At 38.4% G+C, this 15,238-nt stretch overlaps 1 protein-coding gene across 1 annotated transcript; it reads left to right on the plus strand.

The window, feature by feature from the left end:
- Nucleotides 1-13,239: 13,239 nt before the first annotated feature.
- Nucleotides 13,240-14,838, plus strand: LOC143848360 (Late embryogenesis abundant (LEA) hydroxyproline-rich glycoprotein family). Its single transcript, XM_077357284.1, has 2 exons — nucleotides 13,240-13,947; nucleotides 14,634-14,838. Exons 1-2 carry the CDS (start codon nucleotides 13,357-13,359, stop codon nucleotides 14,718-14,720), a joined length of 678 nt encoding a protein of 225 aa, XP_077213399.1. The 5' UTR covers nucleotides 13,240-13,356; the 3' UTR covers nucleotides 14,721-14,838.
- Nucleotides 14,839-15,238: the final 400 nt, after the last annotated feature.

Raw genomic sequence — 15,238 nt, forward strand, 5'->3', positions numbered from 1 at the left:
TTTTAAATGTTTTTTGGGAAAAGACTTTCAAAATGGAGACCCATTTTGGAAATAAAAAATAATACTTAAAATGGCAAAAACACCCTTCACGTCGGCTACGGTCTCTTTGCCCAGACAATGCGGCATCTGAGGAGAATCAAGTTTGTCATTTTGTTTGGTGATATAGAGGTTTTTGGAAAACAAATTCCATGGACAAACACAAGACTGAGTAAGTTTGCAGTTTTGCATCACATTTAGTGAAAATTTCCGTGGAACATAAGTTTACCAAATGATGGAAATTTTTTCTATGGAAAATTTTCTTTGAGCTTTTCAAACATCTTGTGTCCTATTTGAATTGAAGGAAAAATATATATTATGGAAATATATTCCATTTCCATATATTAGAGGGGAAATTACTGTTGGGTTTTTTGCCGAAGAAAAACCACTTAAATTACGAAGCAAATAAATATGTGGATTTAAAGAACCAAACAATCAAGAGAGCAATAACACAAGAGAACACCAAGATTTACGTGGAAAACCCTCCAACGAAAAGGGAAAAACCACGGGGCGAATCCGACGAAATATCCACTAATCAAATAAGTAATACAAAGTCTTTCTCTCAAGTTTTCACCCAAAACTTGAGCCAATACAAGTAATAAGAGAGATAAAGGGTTACCTTATTGCGAACAACAAAACTCACTTTCTCACAAAAAATACCCACTTCGATCTTCAAGTCGAAGAAACCCAAATCCTAACGAAGTCTCCGTGCAATGAGAGGATCTAACGGTGCGGTGAAAATCTCCAGGAAGAAACGCTCCAAACGTTAGGTTTTGATCCCACACAAAAACCCTAAAAAAAGAGCACAAGAAAAACCCTAGTTTTCTTCTTCTTATCTTCCCTCTCTCTCTATTTCTTTTTTTTTCTCTTCACACGTTTTCCCAAAATGTCAAATATACACCCACGATTCTCTCCTACTTTCCTTTCTAATTTGGAGACTTGGATTTCCTATATCACATAGGTTGCATGGGTGTGTGTGGGATGTGGGCCACACATGGGGCTGGACCCCACAACAATCTCCCCCTCCAGACCCATAAAGAGGAGACCTCAACCTTTACTCTCACAAGGACTCCATGCTAGCTATTCCTAAGCATGGCCTAAGCTTTTCTTTGGAAACAACCTTAGCCATCATATCAGACAGATTCATATCGTTATGAATCTTCTTCAACTGCACCAACCGTGTTTCGATCACATCACGGATCCATCGGTTCTTGAAAATCCATTATGTTATTGCCCGGTATTCTTTTCCTTTATGAGATTGTATCTCCTGAAACTTTTTTGGATCCCCCTCACTAGCAACCAATATATAATCTGAGGTAGGATATCTCGTTGATGGCTGATGGTCTCTAGTAGATCTTCTAACATGAGATTCCACTATCTCTGTCTGTGGGGGTTGCTCCCCCTGCTCATGATCTATCACAGTATCATGATCACCTGCATCTGATCCATGATCACTACCAACTTCTTGCACTTCTCCCCCATGTGTAACATGCTCGAATGGAGAACAAATAGATGTAAGATTAATAATACCATCAACCATACTCTTAGATTTTTCAACCATCTCAAAATCTGTAAAAGTCTGGTTTTCATAGAACACAACATCTCTGCTTCTGACTATCTTCTTCTCTTCAAGATCCCATAGTCTATAGTCAAATTCCTCATTTCCATAGCCCACAAATATGCACGGAGTAGCTTTATCATCAAGTTTTAACCTTTGCTCTTTGGGCACATGAGGAAAAGCCTTACACCCAAACACCCTCAAATGAGAGTAGGAAATATTTTTTCCTATCCACGCTCTTTCTAGAATATTAAAATCCAACGCAGCTGAGGGAAACCTGTTAATTAAGTAGCAAGCAGTGAGAACTGCTTCGCCCAAAATGACTTTGGCAACTTAGCCATCTTTATCATGCATCTGACTGTCTCACTAATAGTGCGATTCATCCTCTCTGCCACCCTATTACGCTGTGGAGCACCAGGAACTGTCTTTTCATGTCTTATACCATGTTTAGAACAATAACCTTTAAACACGTTCGATGTATACTCTCCCCCATTATTAGTACGGAGGCACTTTAAAGGTTTTCATGTCTCTCTTTCTACCATGACATGAAATCTCTTAAAACATTGGAACACCTGATCTTTTGTTTTCAAAAAATAAACCCACACTTTTCTCAATGCATCATCAATAAAAGTGACAAAATTACAATTGATACCAAAGGATTTCACCTTAAAGGGACCACACACATCAGAATAAATCATTTCTAAAGTATTAAATTTTCTTTCTGATGACGTAACAAAAGAGACCCTATGTTGTTTACCAAATAAATAATGATCACATGGGTCTCGACGCGTACCTTTGACAAATGGAATAAGTGCCTTCTTTGCCAAAATCTGCAACTCCTTCTCACTAATGTGAGCAAGCCTCTTATGCCACAAGCTAGGAGAACTGTCTTCAGTAACATTTACCATATCCTTACACACCTTTGCATAAGTCATATATAGTGTGCGGCAAATCTTCCCCTTTGCAACAATGAGTAACCCTTTGGTAAGTTTCCAAATTCCTTTACCAAAGTAGCTTTCATAACCTTGCCTATCTATGGCTATCCCAGAAATCAGATTAAAATGCATATCAGGAACATGTCGCACATCTCTCAAAGTCAATGTGCACCCAACATTGGTTTCTATGTACAAATCACCAATTCCAATAATCTTTGAGAGACTAGTATTGCCCATCTTCACCATACCAAAGTCTCCTACTTTATATGAAGTGAAGAACTCCCTATTGGGAGTAGCGTGGTAAGAAGAACCTGTATCAACAACCCACTCTACACGCTGATCTGCAACATGTAAACACTTTTCTTCTCCAAAAGAGAGTGTTATTACATCTTCATCGGACGCGGTAGCCGTAGTGTCTTTATCATCATCATTTTTTTTACCTTCTTTTTGTTCTCTTTTGTAAACCCAACAATTCTTCCTTATATGGCCCTCTTTGCCACAGTGGAAGCATTTTTTTCTTCTCTTTTGAATTCAACATTTCTTTGAATTTGTTATGATTTTGTGGCCCTCTACTTTTACTTCTACCCCTGTTCTCTATGACAAGAGCCTGTGCATAGTCTGTACCCGTTGATTTCCTTCTAGTCTCTTCATTAAGCAAGCTACTAGTAACTTGGCTCATACTAAATACACCATCTGGAGCAGAGTTACTAAGTGAAACCATCAAAGTTTCCCAACTATCAGGTAACGAGCTCAAAAGTAACAATGCCTGCAACTCATCATCTAGCACCATCTTCATTGAAGACAATTGGTTCACTATGCTCTTAACTTCATTCAGATGCTCTGCAATTGAACCACCTTCTTTGAACTTTAGGTTCACAAGCTTTCTAATTAAAAAAGCTTTGTTTCCAGCAGTCTTTCTCTCATAAAGACTCTCTAACTTCATCCAAAGAGAATGTGCAGATGTTTCATTAGACACATGGTGGAACACACTGTCATCCAACCATTGCCTAATATGTCTGATAGTCTTTCTATCAATTTTTGCCAATCTTTATCAAACATGCTAGTCGGCTTAGCCTTATTGCCTTCAATGGGTTCATACCTTACAATAAAGAATATCTTCCATCTTTGGTTTCCAAATCATCCAATTTGATCCTGTAAGCTTGATCATGGTTCCCGTAGAACTCTCTATCTCAATCCACACAAACAAATATGCTTCAAAACAACCACGGCTCTGATACCAATTGTTGGATTTTTCGCAGAAGAAAACCCACTTAAATTACGAAGCAAATAAATATGTGGATTTAAAGAACCAAACAATCAAGAGAGCAGTCACACAAGAGAACACCAAGATTTATGTGAAAAACCCTCCAACGAAGAGGGAAAAACCACGGGGCGAATCCGACGAAATATCCACTGATCAAATAAGTAATACAACGTCATTCTCTCAAGTTTTCACCCGAAACTTGAGCCAAAACAAGAAATAAGAGAGATAAAGGATTACCTCGTTGCAAACTGTTTGAAAAATTGATGTGCAAATCTGTAATTTAGGATTACAGAATACCTTATAACGAATTAACCTCACAACTTGAAGACATAAATCAATAATACTATTTTCTGCAATAATAATCTGTAAACAAAAGGAGAAATCGTTAGATCACTTATCGAGTTGAGGTACGAAGAATCTTCGTTGTCCTTAAGGCAAATCTCACCCCCACTATGACGAATCAACAGTAAAACGTCGCACTCTTTTAGTGCGTGAGAGACGTTTCCCAAACGGTCACTAAACCACGATTAAGGAATCTCAAACGGTAAAAAAAGTTAAAACAAATTAAATAAACTCTTGAACCGTTTAAAAAAATAATAATAAATAATAGAAAAGGAAAAAGCCTTAGGCCCACGAGCGCGGCCGGCCGAGCTGTGCCGGGTTGGGCGGCACGCCTGTGTGGTAAGACTAAAAGCCCGCCGGACCCAAGTGGGTGATCCGTGCGCGTAGGATCCCTATAACCTCTTGCTCATTCACAAGGTTAAGAGAGTAAAAGTATATATGACCACTCTCACCCTCTCACACTTCCCATCTAGGACTAAAGTTTTTTCATGACTTTAGTCCTTTTGGAGGGAAGCTCAAATACTTTGAATGAGAAGCCCAAAAGCATAATAAAGCAAGTCCCAACAAGGACAAACACAAATGACTAAAAACACTCCATTGTAAGTTTGAATTACAAAAAAACTTTTTTCACATAAAAAGTCAACACAGACAACAAAACCCACTTTCTCACAAAAAATTACCGACTTCGATCTTTAAGTCGAAGAAACCCAAATCCTAACGAAGTCTCCTTGCAATGAGAGGATCTAACGGCGCTGTAAAAATCTCCAGGAAGAAACGCTCCAAACGTTAGGTTTTAAATAGGGCTGCAACTCGAGCCGGGTTTTACTCGACCCGCATCGACCCGACCCGAAAATAGCCTGGGTTGGGTTCAGGTTTCATGGGTTTCAGGTCGAGCCGGGTTGAGCATTCAAAAGCCCGCATGAATCTCGGGTCGAGCCGGGTTTGAAGGGGCCCGACCCGACCCGACCCGAGTTACATAAGTTATAGTATGTACATTTTTTTCTATTGTTAGTTAAAAGTGAAAACCCACGCACCCACTGTTATTGTATGTGAGTGTAATTTCTACTTCTATGAATTGAGTTGATTCAAGTGTTTGATTCAGCATTGTTTGATTGTAATTACAACATTGTTTGATTACAACATTGTTTGATTCAAGTGTAATGTGAGTGTAATTTCTGCTTCGATGAGTTGAGTTGCCTTGCCAAATAAGAATTTTCCTTAAAAAATTGCGTCAACATGAAAAAACCCGACCCGAGATATTTCTCGGGTAGGGTTGGGTTCTCCAAAACCCGACCCGCCCGACCCGAGTTGCAGCCCTAGTTTTGAACCCTTACAAAAACCCTCAAAAAAAGCACAAAAAAACCCTAGTTTTCTTCTTCTCTTCCCTCTCCCTGTTTCTTTTTTTTTTTTTCTCTTCACACATTTTCCCAAAACGTCACATATACACCCACGATTCTCTGCTACTTTCCTTTCTAATTTGGAGATTTGGATTTCCTATATCACATAGGTTACACGAGTGTGTGTGGGATGTGGGCCACACATGGGGATGGACCCACAACAATTACATGGTTATAACTTATTTAGATGATAATATTATAAAAATTAAACGTACGTGTAAATAAAATTTGAATTGCCTTGTTTTAAGATACTTTTTTTTAAAGTGTAACAAAACAATGAAAAAGCATAAATAACTGGAAATGTCTTTGTTTGCTAAGTTTTCCATAAAATCCTGCAATCCAAACTGGGCATGGAAATAATTTTCCAAGAAATTTGTTCTCAAACTCAAAAAAATTTCCCTATTTTTAATGAAAATTTCAAAACGAATAGACCCTCGATTTTTTTAGATGAAAGTGTTTTTTTCCCCCTTTAACACCCCCTCTGCAACTTCTTTTTCTTTCTTTTCATTAACAAATATCATGGTTCCAGTATTTTTCATCTAGTACTGTATGGCGCCGCACACAATAGGATGATCCAAACCGTCATATGACTCATATAAATACTATATACAATTTTATCCGGGCAGTGATAAACCGACTCCCCAAATTGATAAATCGACTCCCCATGTGTCTCTCTCTCTCTCTCTCGAAATCGACTCCCCACATGGGGAGTTGATTTATCAATTTGGTGAGTCGATTTATCACTTCCCTTTTATCCGGGCACATTTGATCGTTTTGATAAGGAACCCACTTACAAATTATCTACTAGATGGAATCGTATTGATGGGGCCCACAAGCCAATCTTGAAAAATATGTATTTTTTTTATTCCTCCAAGTCTACAACTCTCTCTCTCTCTCTCTCTCTCTCTCTCTCTAACGTGAACAGTTGGTGGGCCCGACAATTAATTTGTTGAAGTCTTTGAACAAGGTATGCCCCACCTATATTTTTCAAAATTAACTGTATGGCCTACACCATAGGATGATCCAAATTCCAAACCGTCCATTTGATGGGCCACAACGAAAATAGGCGCGCAAAATATCATTTCCATAGGATGATCCTGGCCCTCCGATCTAAAGAGAAACTGCACATTATGGAAGCCTCTATAGATTGGAGGGTTGAGATAATCCTATGGAAATGATTTTTGGAGCGCAACCTATTTACGTTGTGGCCCATCAAATGGATGGTTTGGACCATCCTATGGTGTGGGCCGTACACCTCATTTTGAAAAATATGGGTGGGGCCTACAATTGGGCCTTAATGTTATTGTACGACCCACAGCATAGGATGATCCAAACCGTCCATTTGATGAGTCACTTCGTAAATAGGTTGCGCCCCAAAAATCATTTCCATAGGATTATCACAGCCCCCCAAAATATCTATAGCAATCCCTTCATAGGATGATCTAAACCGTTCATTTGTTGGACCACAACATAAGTAGGGTGTATACCAAAAATCATCTGCATAGAGTCATCCTAAACATGTACTTTTTGAAAAATGAGGGATGCTAAGCTGAGGCGCCCTGCCAAAAATCAGATGAAATGGTGCCCTAAATTGGTGACATGCATCCAATGGGGGCACCCTTTCATCTGAATTTTGCAAGGGTGCCCTTGAGTTTAGCATTCCTCTTGAAAAATATTGGACCTCACACTTGCACGAAACAATTAAGAGGTGCAACTCGGGTCGATTTTTTTAGAATTCGGGTTGAGCTTACCTTAAAATCGGGTTGGGTTGTTTCCAGTTCATTTTTTGGCACAAGCTCAACCCGACCTGACTCAATTCGTACCCTGATAAAACATACAAAATCTCTAGTTTTGGATTATGAGAACTAATTGTGATTCCAAAACTGATTATTGGATTCAAAATTATGCACCCCTTTATTGGATAAATTGGGCGATGGTAAATTCGTGCCCTGTAGGATAATTCGCACCACTGTAAAGGAGGATATGTAGCAGACTTTAACGCTTTTTGACGTTCCAGGGGTGCGAATTATCTTGCTGGGGGTACGATTTTATCATCGCCCTTATTATATGCAGATAATCTTTAGCATTTGGCTCTTTTTCCCTGCCGCCCTGTTTTTTCTTTTATCTTTTATGCATTCCCTTGTTTTAATAACATCACATCTCTGCTCTATGGATGCTACTAAATTTGGTCCTTGTTGGAAAATGTTACTCTTATTTGAAAGCTATGGGTCTTTTAATAATTACATGTAACTTCAAAACCATATGCAGATAATCTTGGGCAGTGATAATCCCCCCCACCCTAACAGAAATCGTTAACTTTAGAGGTATATCACTGCCCATAATCTTTAGAGGTATTTAATGATTTGGATTTCTGGAATTTTCAAGAAAAGTTTGGAAACTAAAAACTTGACATGAAAAAAAGTAACTCTAAATCGTTGAAATAGATAATTGCTGTTACAATTTTCAAACTCCTATCAACGGCTAAATTTGAACCTAACATGAAGATGAGTGACATTATCAAAACAAGGGACTGCGGATATCATTTCTATTTTGAGTATTGTTGATAATTTTTAAATAGACACACGTATCGAAACAGTTTAGATGGAAAAGTGAGGAAAAAGAGGGAAAAGGAAAAATAATATATAAATTGCAAATCTATAAATAAATATCTCTAAAAAAAAGTAAATCCATACATAATAGTGAATTCAAGCAAGTGAGCCAAGCACAACCAATGTCAATGCCCGTAATTTTCTATATATCTTCACCTTCGCAGAACTTCTTTTTGCCCGAAGTTGGAAATGCTGTGTTTGCAAATCTATAAATAAATATCTCTAAAAAATAGTAAATCCAAGCAAATGAACCAAGCACATTCAATGTCAATGTCTGCCGTAATTTTTTATATATCTTCTAAATACATATCTCATAATGAATCCAAGCAAGTGAACCAAGCACAACCAATGTCGATGACTGCCCTAATTTTCTATATATCTTCACCTTCACATAACTCTTTTTGCCTGAAGTTGGAAAATAAAATGAGTGTTGAAACTTAAAAATAAATTATATAATAAAAGAGGAACCAATCTCTTTGGGAAAAAAAAAATGCTTGTTAATAAAAGAGGAACCAATCTGTTTGAAAAAAAAAATTGCTTGTTTTGAGAAAACTTAAGTACCTTCAGTTTCCCCACTGTCCTGGAAAGAGAGGTAAAAGCCCACCAAAAGGGTCTGTCTTTCCCTGAAATGTCATCGGTGCTGACCAGAGTCTTGCAATACCCCATATCTCAAATCCCAAGAAATATGATGGACAAAAAGGAACTACCTTTGAAGGCGTATCCTACAACACAATAACCCTTTGAAACAAATAATACGAGTAGCCAAAGAACCATTTTTTCAGAACTTCCATAGTCACTACACAAATTGAAAGTCCAAGGGTCCTCTTTCCAGTTTTGTAGTTGTAATACTCAATGCAACGCTTCAACCAAACTCAGAGTAATAACCATAGCGGTGCAACGGTGAATTTCCAATACAGTTTTCCAATATCTCATCACCTGATAAATCCAAACCAAACCTAGAACCCCATATGCCAACGACATGGACGTGTAAAATTTTAATAATGGCGTCATGCTTCCTAATAAATATCCACAGTTAAAATCACATTTAGGAAAGAATTACAGAAATATGTAAAACTAGTGTTAGTAAATTGAATACAATGAATTATATTATATACAACATTTTCTCTCTTAAATTATTTTTAATCACTTTATTGCTTTAGGATTTATTGATCTGTCATATAAATAATACAATGAAAGTAGATAAACTCAAAGCATCGTATACTTACTGATGTGAATAAGAGTTTAGGTGGTTGTGTTGATTCGGTTTCCTCCAATGTCTTACGTCTTTGTACAAAATTCCTAACATGTGAAACACCTATTAATATAAAATATTAGATCGCTATACAAGAAAAATATAGATGATTTAAAGAAAATTAGATTTTTTTTTAAACATATTGATGACCATACCTCTTCCTCTTTATAGCTAGAAAATCTTAGAAAAGAAAACATATTGTAGTTTCTCAACTCTATGATAGAAAACAAGAAGTTTCTGTGGCCTATTTATATTTTTCTCAACTCTATTTTGGCTCCTATGGTGTGAACGATCAGAATAGAGAGAAAATTTTGTGTTTATCAATCACACTAATAGAGTTGATTCCTCATGCAGAATGAGAGCATAGTTGTTACTACATGCATGTTTTAATTTCTAGAGTTGCAATTCTAAATTGTTTGAAGTCCGATATTTTCAAGAGGAATGCTAAACTCAAGGGTGCCCTTGCAAAAATCAGATGAAAGGGTGCCCTCATTGGATGCGTGTCACCAATTTGGGGCGCCCTTTCATCTGATTTTTGGTAGGTCGCCTCAGTGTAGAATCGCTCATTTTTCAAAAATTACATGTTTAGGAGCAAGCTATGCAGATGATTTTTGGTGTACACCCTACTTATGTTTTGGTCCAACAATTAAACGGTTTAGATCATCCTGTGAAGTGGCCCACACTGTACCTTTTGAAAAAATAATGGACTTACGCGCACACGGCATATAAAATCTCCCAAAACAAAGAGTTCGTAAATTTATTTATTTTTCCCCGTAGGTAAGCGGGGATCGAACCTAAGACCTCAACGTTGAAGGACAAAGCCTTTGTTTTTTTACTATTGAGCTAAAAAGAGCGCATAAATCTTAAGGAAGATTGTTTCATGTCTTTGGCGATTAAGCGTGTTGCATTTCAATTTTATGCTGAAGGGCTTGGATTATTCTCTCTAAAAACATGTTTTAAAAAAGGAAAATGATATATTAGGCTCCTATTCTTTACTCGTCCAACCCCTTGCATTGTAAAAAACACAGGTCAGAAATACCATCGAGGTGGGCCAGGGAAGAAAACGGAGTGAAATTATATCACTTTCCTTTAAAAATCAGGATGTCCGTAAAATGCTAGATGAAGTGAATCCTGTCCAAAGTCATCCTTCTAAACGGCGCTTACTTAAAACGCCACATGCGGATGTCTCGCTGGTAAATAACTATTTACTTGGGGCGTTTTTAATTCGGTAACGAAAATTACCAAAAATACCCCAAATTTCCATATTGACCAAAATACCCTCCAAATATCACAACGTGTATTCTAGGCCTCTCTGATACGTGGTAGGTAGAGGTAGGGGTGTTCATTATTTTGGTTAAAACCGAATAACCGAACCGTTGGTTCAGTCGGTTCAGTTCGGTTTTTTTCCTTTTCGGTTCGATTATTTAAAAAAAAAATTGGATAACTGAAATAACTGAAATTATGATAAAAACATTATTTAAAAAAAGAAGAAGAAGTGCTATATGGGCACTCCGTAGGATGATCAGAACCATCCATTTAATTGATCACAACTTAATTAGGTTGTGCTCAAAAAATCATTTCGATTGGATGATCCTAGCCCTCCGATCGAAACTAAGATTTTGCTTTTTTTCCTCCTTTTCTCCCACTATTCAGTTATTCGGTTATAACCGAATAACCAAATTTTTAATTGGTTCAGTTTTTAAAAATTTCGGTCCTATTTTGGTTATCAAAATTTGGTAACCGAAATTATTTCGGTTATCAAATTTCGGTTATTTCGGTTCGGTTATAACCGAATAACCACCCCTAGGTAGAGGAGCACACATCCGTCATTACACACAGCAGTTCATCTGTTAAAAGTTTAAAAATAAAAAGGAAAAAATACACTTAGACCCCCTGTGGTTTATGACACATTCAACTTAACCCCAAAAGTTTAAAAAGTTACAAGTAGACGCCCTGTGGTTTCAAAACGTGACAAGTACACCTCCTCCGTCAACTGTCTGTCAGTTTAACCTGACGGGAAGACTAAAACTAACCATGGTTAATATTTTGAGGATAGAAATACCCTCATTTGCAGAGGGATTAGGGTTATGCCATTTCCCACCGCCGCCGTCGCAATCTCCGGCCACCGCATGATTACATCAAACCCACATTTCAAGAAAAAACTTTGATAAAAATAAAAAATAAAGCCCTAAAACATTAAGGTTTTTGTGCAAATCATTATAATAATGTGAATGAAGACAAATAAAACTCCTGAATTGAGGGCTTATGTTGATAAATCAACAAAGGTTTGAATCAAATCCCAATTTTTAGTTTTCAAGTATGAAAACCCTAATTTTCAGTTAGGAAAGACGAGGGCATTTTGGTCTTTTCCCCCGCCGTAAGCTAAGTTAAAAAAAAAAACACCTAATGAAACCACAGGATGGAAAAAGCAGAAACCGAGTAAAATCGGTTTGGTAGTCCGCGAACCACCTTACAAGGTATTGTAATGATCGCAGCCGTCCATTTTCACTTTCAGTGCGAGTCCACTAGACCTGGCAAACGGGTGGGTCGGGCCGGGTCAACCCGCGGGTGATGCGGGTGCGGGTCCACGGGTCGGGTGAGAAAATGACCCGCATTTTGGCGGGTCAAAATTTACGTGACCCGCGCGGCCCGTGGGTCACCCGCAAATATGCCGCAAATATGGGATTGTAGTAATTATTTTGATTTGACAGCCTCTATTTTTCCCCTCCGATAAGTGATTTGGTATTTTTTTCGTAATTTTAAAATTTTATAACCCTTTCTAGGTAATTTTTCATTCAAAACTTTATAATTTAGCTAATTTACTTTTTTTGTGGTGTAATGATTACTTTTTTACATTTTCTAGGAACATTTTAGCAAACATTTGGATGCGCGCATCTTTGCATACACAAAGGCCACTTGCCAAGAAATTGCCAAAGGAGAAGCTTGATAGCAAATTCTAATAAAATAAAAACCACATTTAAATGTTATCAACACTACTGGGCACTCTCACTTTATGTATGGCCCACACCATAGGATGATCCAAACCGTCCATTAGTTGGGCCATAGCCTAAATAGGTTATGCTCCAAAAATCATTTCCATAGGATGATCCTATACCTCCAATCTGAATGTTAGAGGGTTGATCCTAACCCTCTGTAGATCGGAGGGTTAGAATCAACCGATGGAAATAATTTTGGGGCATAACCTATTTAGGGTATGGCCCATCTAATGGACGGTTTGGAACTTTGGATAATCCTACGGTGCAGGACATACCGTACTTTTTTATAAAGTGAGGAGTTACTCATAAAAAACAAACAGCAGTGATGATAACATTCTCAAAAAGATTAAAAAATACTGTAAAAATGCGGGTGCCCGCGGGTTGACCCGACCCGTATTTTTGCGGGTTGGGTCACCCGCGGGTTGGTTTTTGACGGGTCACGGAAACTTAGACCCGTGCCCGCAAATTTGCGGGTGGGCCGGGTCGACCCGCGGGCACGGGTCACTTTTGCCAGGTCTAGAGTCCACAGTCGACTGTTTGGTGATGTAAACCGTTCATAATGGGTTACTAGCCCTCGAATTTATGCAGGTTTAAAATAGAATGGTGAAGATAACCCTAACGCATGAGCCCCACCATAATATAAACAAGGGTCAGGATCAAATCCTAATCATCAATTTCCTGGTCCCACAAGGATAAGAATGACCACCAATTAAGCGGCGAAACCTACCGCTCATGTCCCTGCAAGAAAAAAGCATAACTTCTAAAAAAACCAGGCCCCACCTCCTTCACTAACGCCACGTCTGCCCCACGTTAGAGACACGCACACTTCCCCACAAAGTAAAAAAGCAGAGAGAGAGAGAGAGAGAGAGAGAGAGATTTTTCTTCCTTTTTCTGTCTTTTATCCCTCTGGCCTCTGCAAGCACAAGACTTACCAGAGCCCCAAACCAAAACCCAAGCGGCGCACAAAATGACCACGAGGGCTAACGTGAACGGGGAGCACACAACCCACCCTTCTCACTACCAAACCTCACACTACTCTTCATCCTCCTCCTCATCAGCTTCCTTCAAAGGCTGTTGTTGTTGTCTCTTCCTCCTCTTCACTTTCCTCGCCCTCCTTTTAATCGCCGTAGTCCTCGTCATTCTCCTCGTCATCAAACCCAAAAAACCCCAATTCGATCTCCAACAAGTAGGTGTCCAATACATCATCGTGACCGCTCCTTCTGACGGACCCACCTCTGCTTACCTCTCCTTAAACATCTCCATGATTTTTACTGCTGTAAATCCTAACAAGGTGGGGATTAAGTATAGTTCTTCTGGGTTTTATGTTATGTATAAGGGGGTGCCTTTAGGAAAAGCGACTGTGCCTAGTTTTTATCAGCCTGCTAATAGTGTGAGGACTGTTGAGACTAGGGTTAGTGTGGACAAGGTGGATGTGATGCAGGCTAATGCTTTGGATTTGGTTAAGGATGCTACCCTTAATGATAGGGTTGAGCTTTCTGTTACTGGTGAGGTTGGGGCTAAGATCCGGATTATTGAGATCACTTCGCCTAGGGTTCAGGTTAGCATTATCCTCTTTTTTTCCCTGCTAACATGCGCTGTTTCTGTCTGTTTTTTCTTTATCTTCTTTTTTGGAATGGGAATGATATCTGCACTCACTCGTTTTAATAATAGCACTCGTTTCCTACTTGGATGCCACTAAAATTGGTGCTTAGGGAATCTTATATGCAAATGATAAATTGGGCGATGATAAATTCGCACCCTTTAAAGGAAGGAGGATATGTTGCAGACTTTTAACGCTTTTTTTGACGTTCCAGGGGTGCGAATTATCCTACCGGGGGTACGATTGTGTCATCGCTCTTATTATATGCAGACAGATAATCTTTAGAAGCATTCTACTTTGTTCCCTGCTAAAGTGCGCCGCCGACCTGTTTTTCTTTTATCTTTTACGCATTCCCTTGTTCTAATAACAACACTCCTCTGCTCTTTGGATGGATGCCACCGAATTTCTCAGGAAAAGTTTGGAAACTAAAAACTTTTACAAAATTTCCTGCTTTTTCGTTGACATGGAAAAATAAATAAATAGTTGAAATTGCAGTCCAAAGTCCAAACGGGGTGTAACTGCTATTACAATTTTCAAAACGGCCAAATTTGAACAGTGACATTATCAAAACAAGGGAGGGAGTGCGGATATCATTTCAATTTTGAGAATTGTTGATAAATTGTGTATTTCAATTTTGGAACTAGGTCTCGGTGGATTGCACGATTGTGATAAGTCCAAGGAAGCAATCACTAACTTACAAACAGTGTGGAGTGGACGGTGTAAGCGTCTGACTCAGTCGCGGAGAAGAGAAATTGTATGATTTTTCTTTTTTTGTTTCTAGAATTTTTGGAATTGAGTTGGAATTTGCAGATGCAATATTAAAATTGGAAATTCCATGCCCTTTTTCTATTTCATTCTTTTGATTCTGATTCTAGAAAAGGAGTGGTTTCTCTTCTTTCTTACTTTATCTACTGACCTTCTCCACGAGCAAAAGACGCAGTGAAAGTGCATTACACCTGATGAACACTACATTAATAACTATTTTTTATGAGAAAAAAGAACAGGGTTTTGATGTTAAAATTTGGTTCTGAGTTGTTAGGTAATCCTAATGTAGGGGTGGACTCCGCCGGGTTGGGTCGAGTTCAGACCAAGGGTTTAAATTTCGGTTTCGTTACCTATTTTCGGCGAAATCCGAAATTTTGGTCCGAAATTTGGTATTAAGTTCTAAAATTTTGGACTGAAATTCCGAAATTTGTAACATTTTTTTTTTTAAATGCGATTTTCTCGAAATTTCGGTTCAATTACCGAA

Source organism: Tasmannia lanceolata, unplaced genomic scaffold, assembly GCF_043159265.1.
Source record: "Tasmannia lanceolata isolate RefF3 unplaced genomic scaffold, GAP_Taslan_0.1 ptg000016l, whole genome shotgun sequence".
Taxonomy (NCBI): domain Eukaryota; kingdom Viridiplantae; phylum Streptophyta; class Magnoliopsida; order Canellales; family Winteraceae; genus Tasmannia; species Tasmannia lanceolata.

Bases quoted from the DNA above. Each gene is read 5' to 3' on its own strand.
- LOC143848360 (XM_077357284.1), top strand. From the start codon at position 13,357: ATGACCACGAGGGCTAACGTGAACGGGGAGCACACAACCCACCCTTCT. The intron at 13,948-14,633 runs GTTAGCATTATC...TTTTGGAACTAG, and splicing joins TCACTTCGCCTAGGGTTCAG to GTCTCGGTGGATTGCACGAT.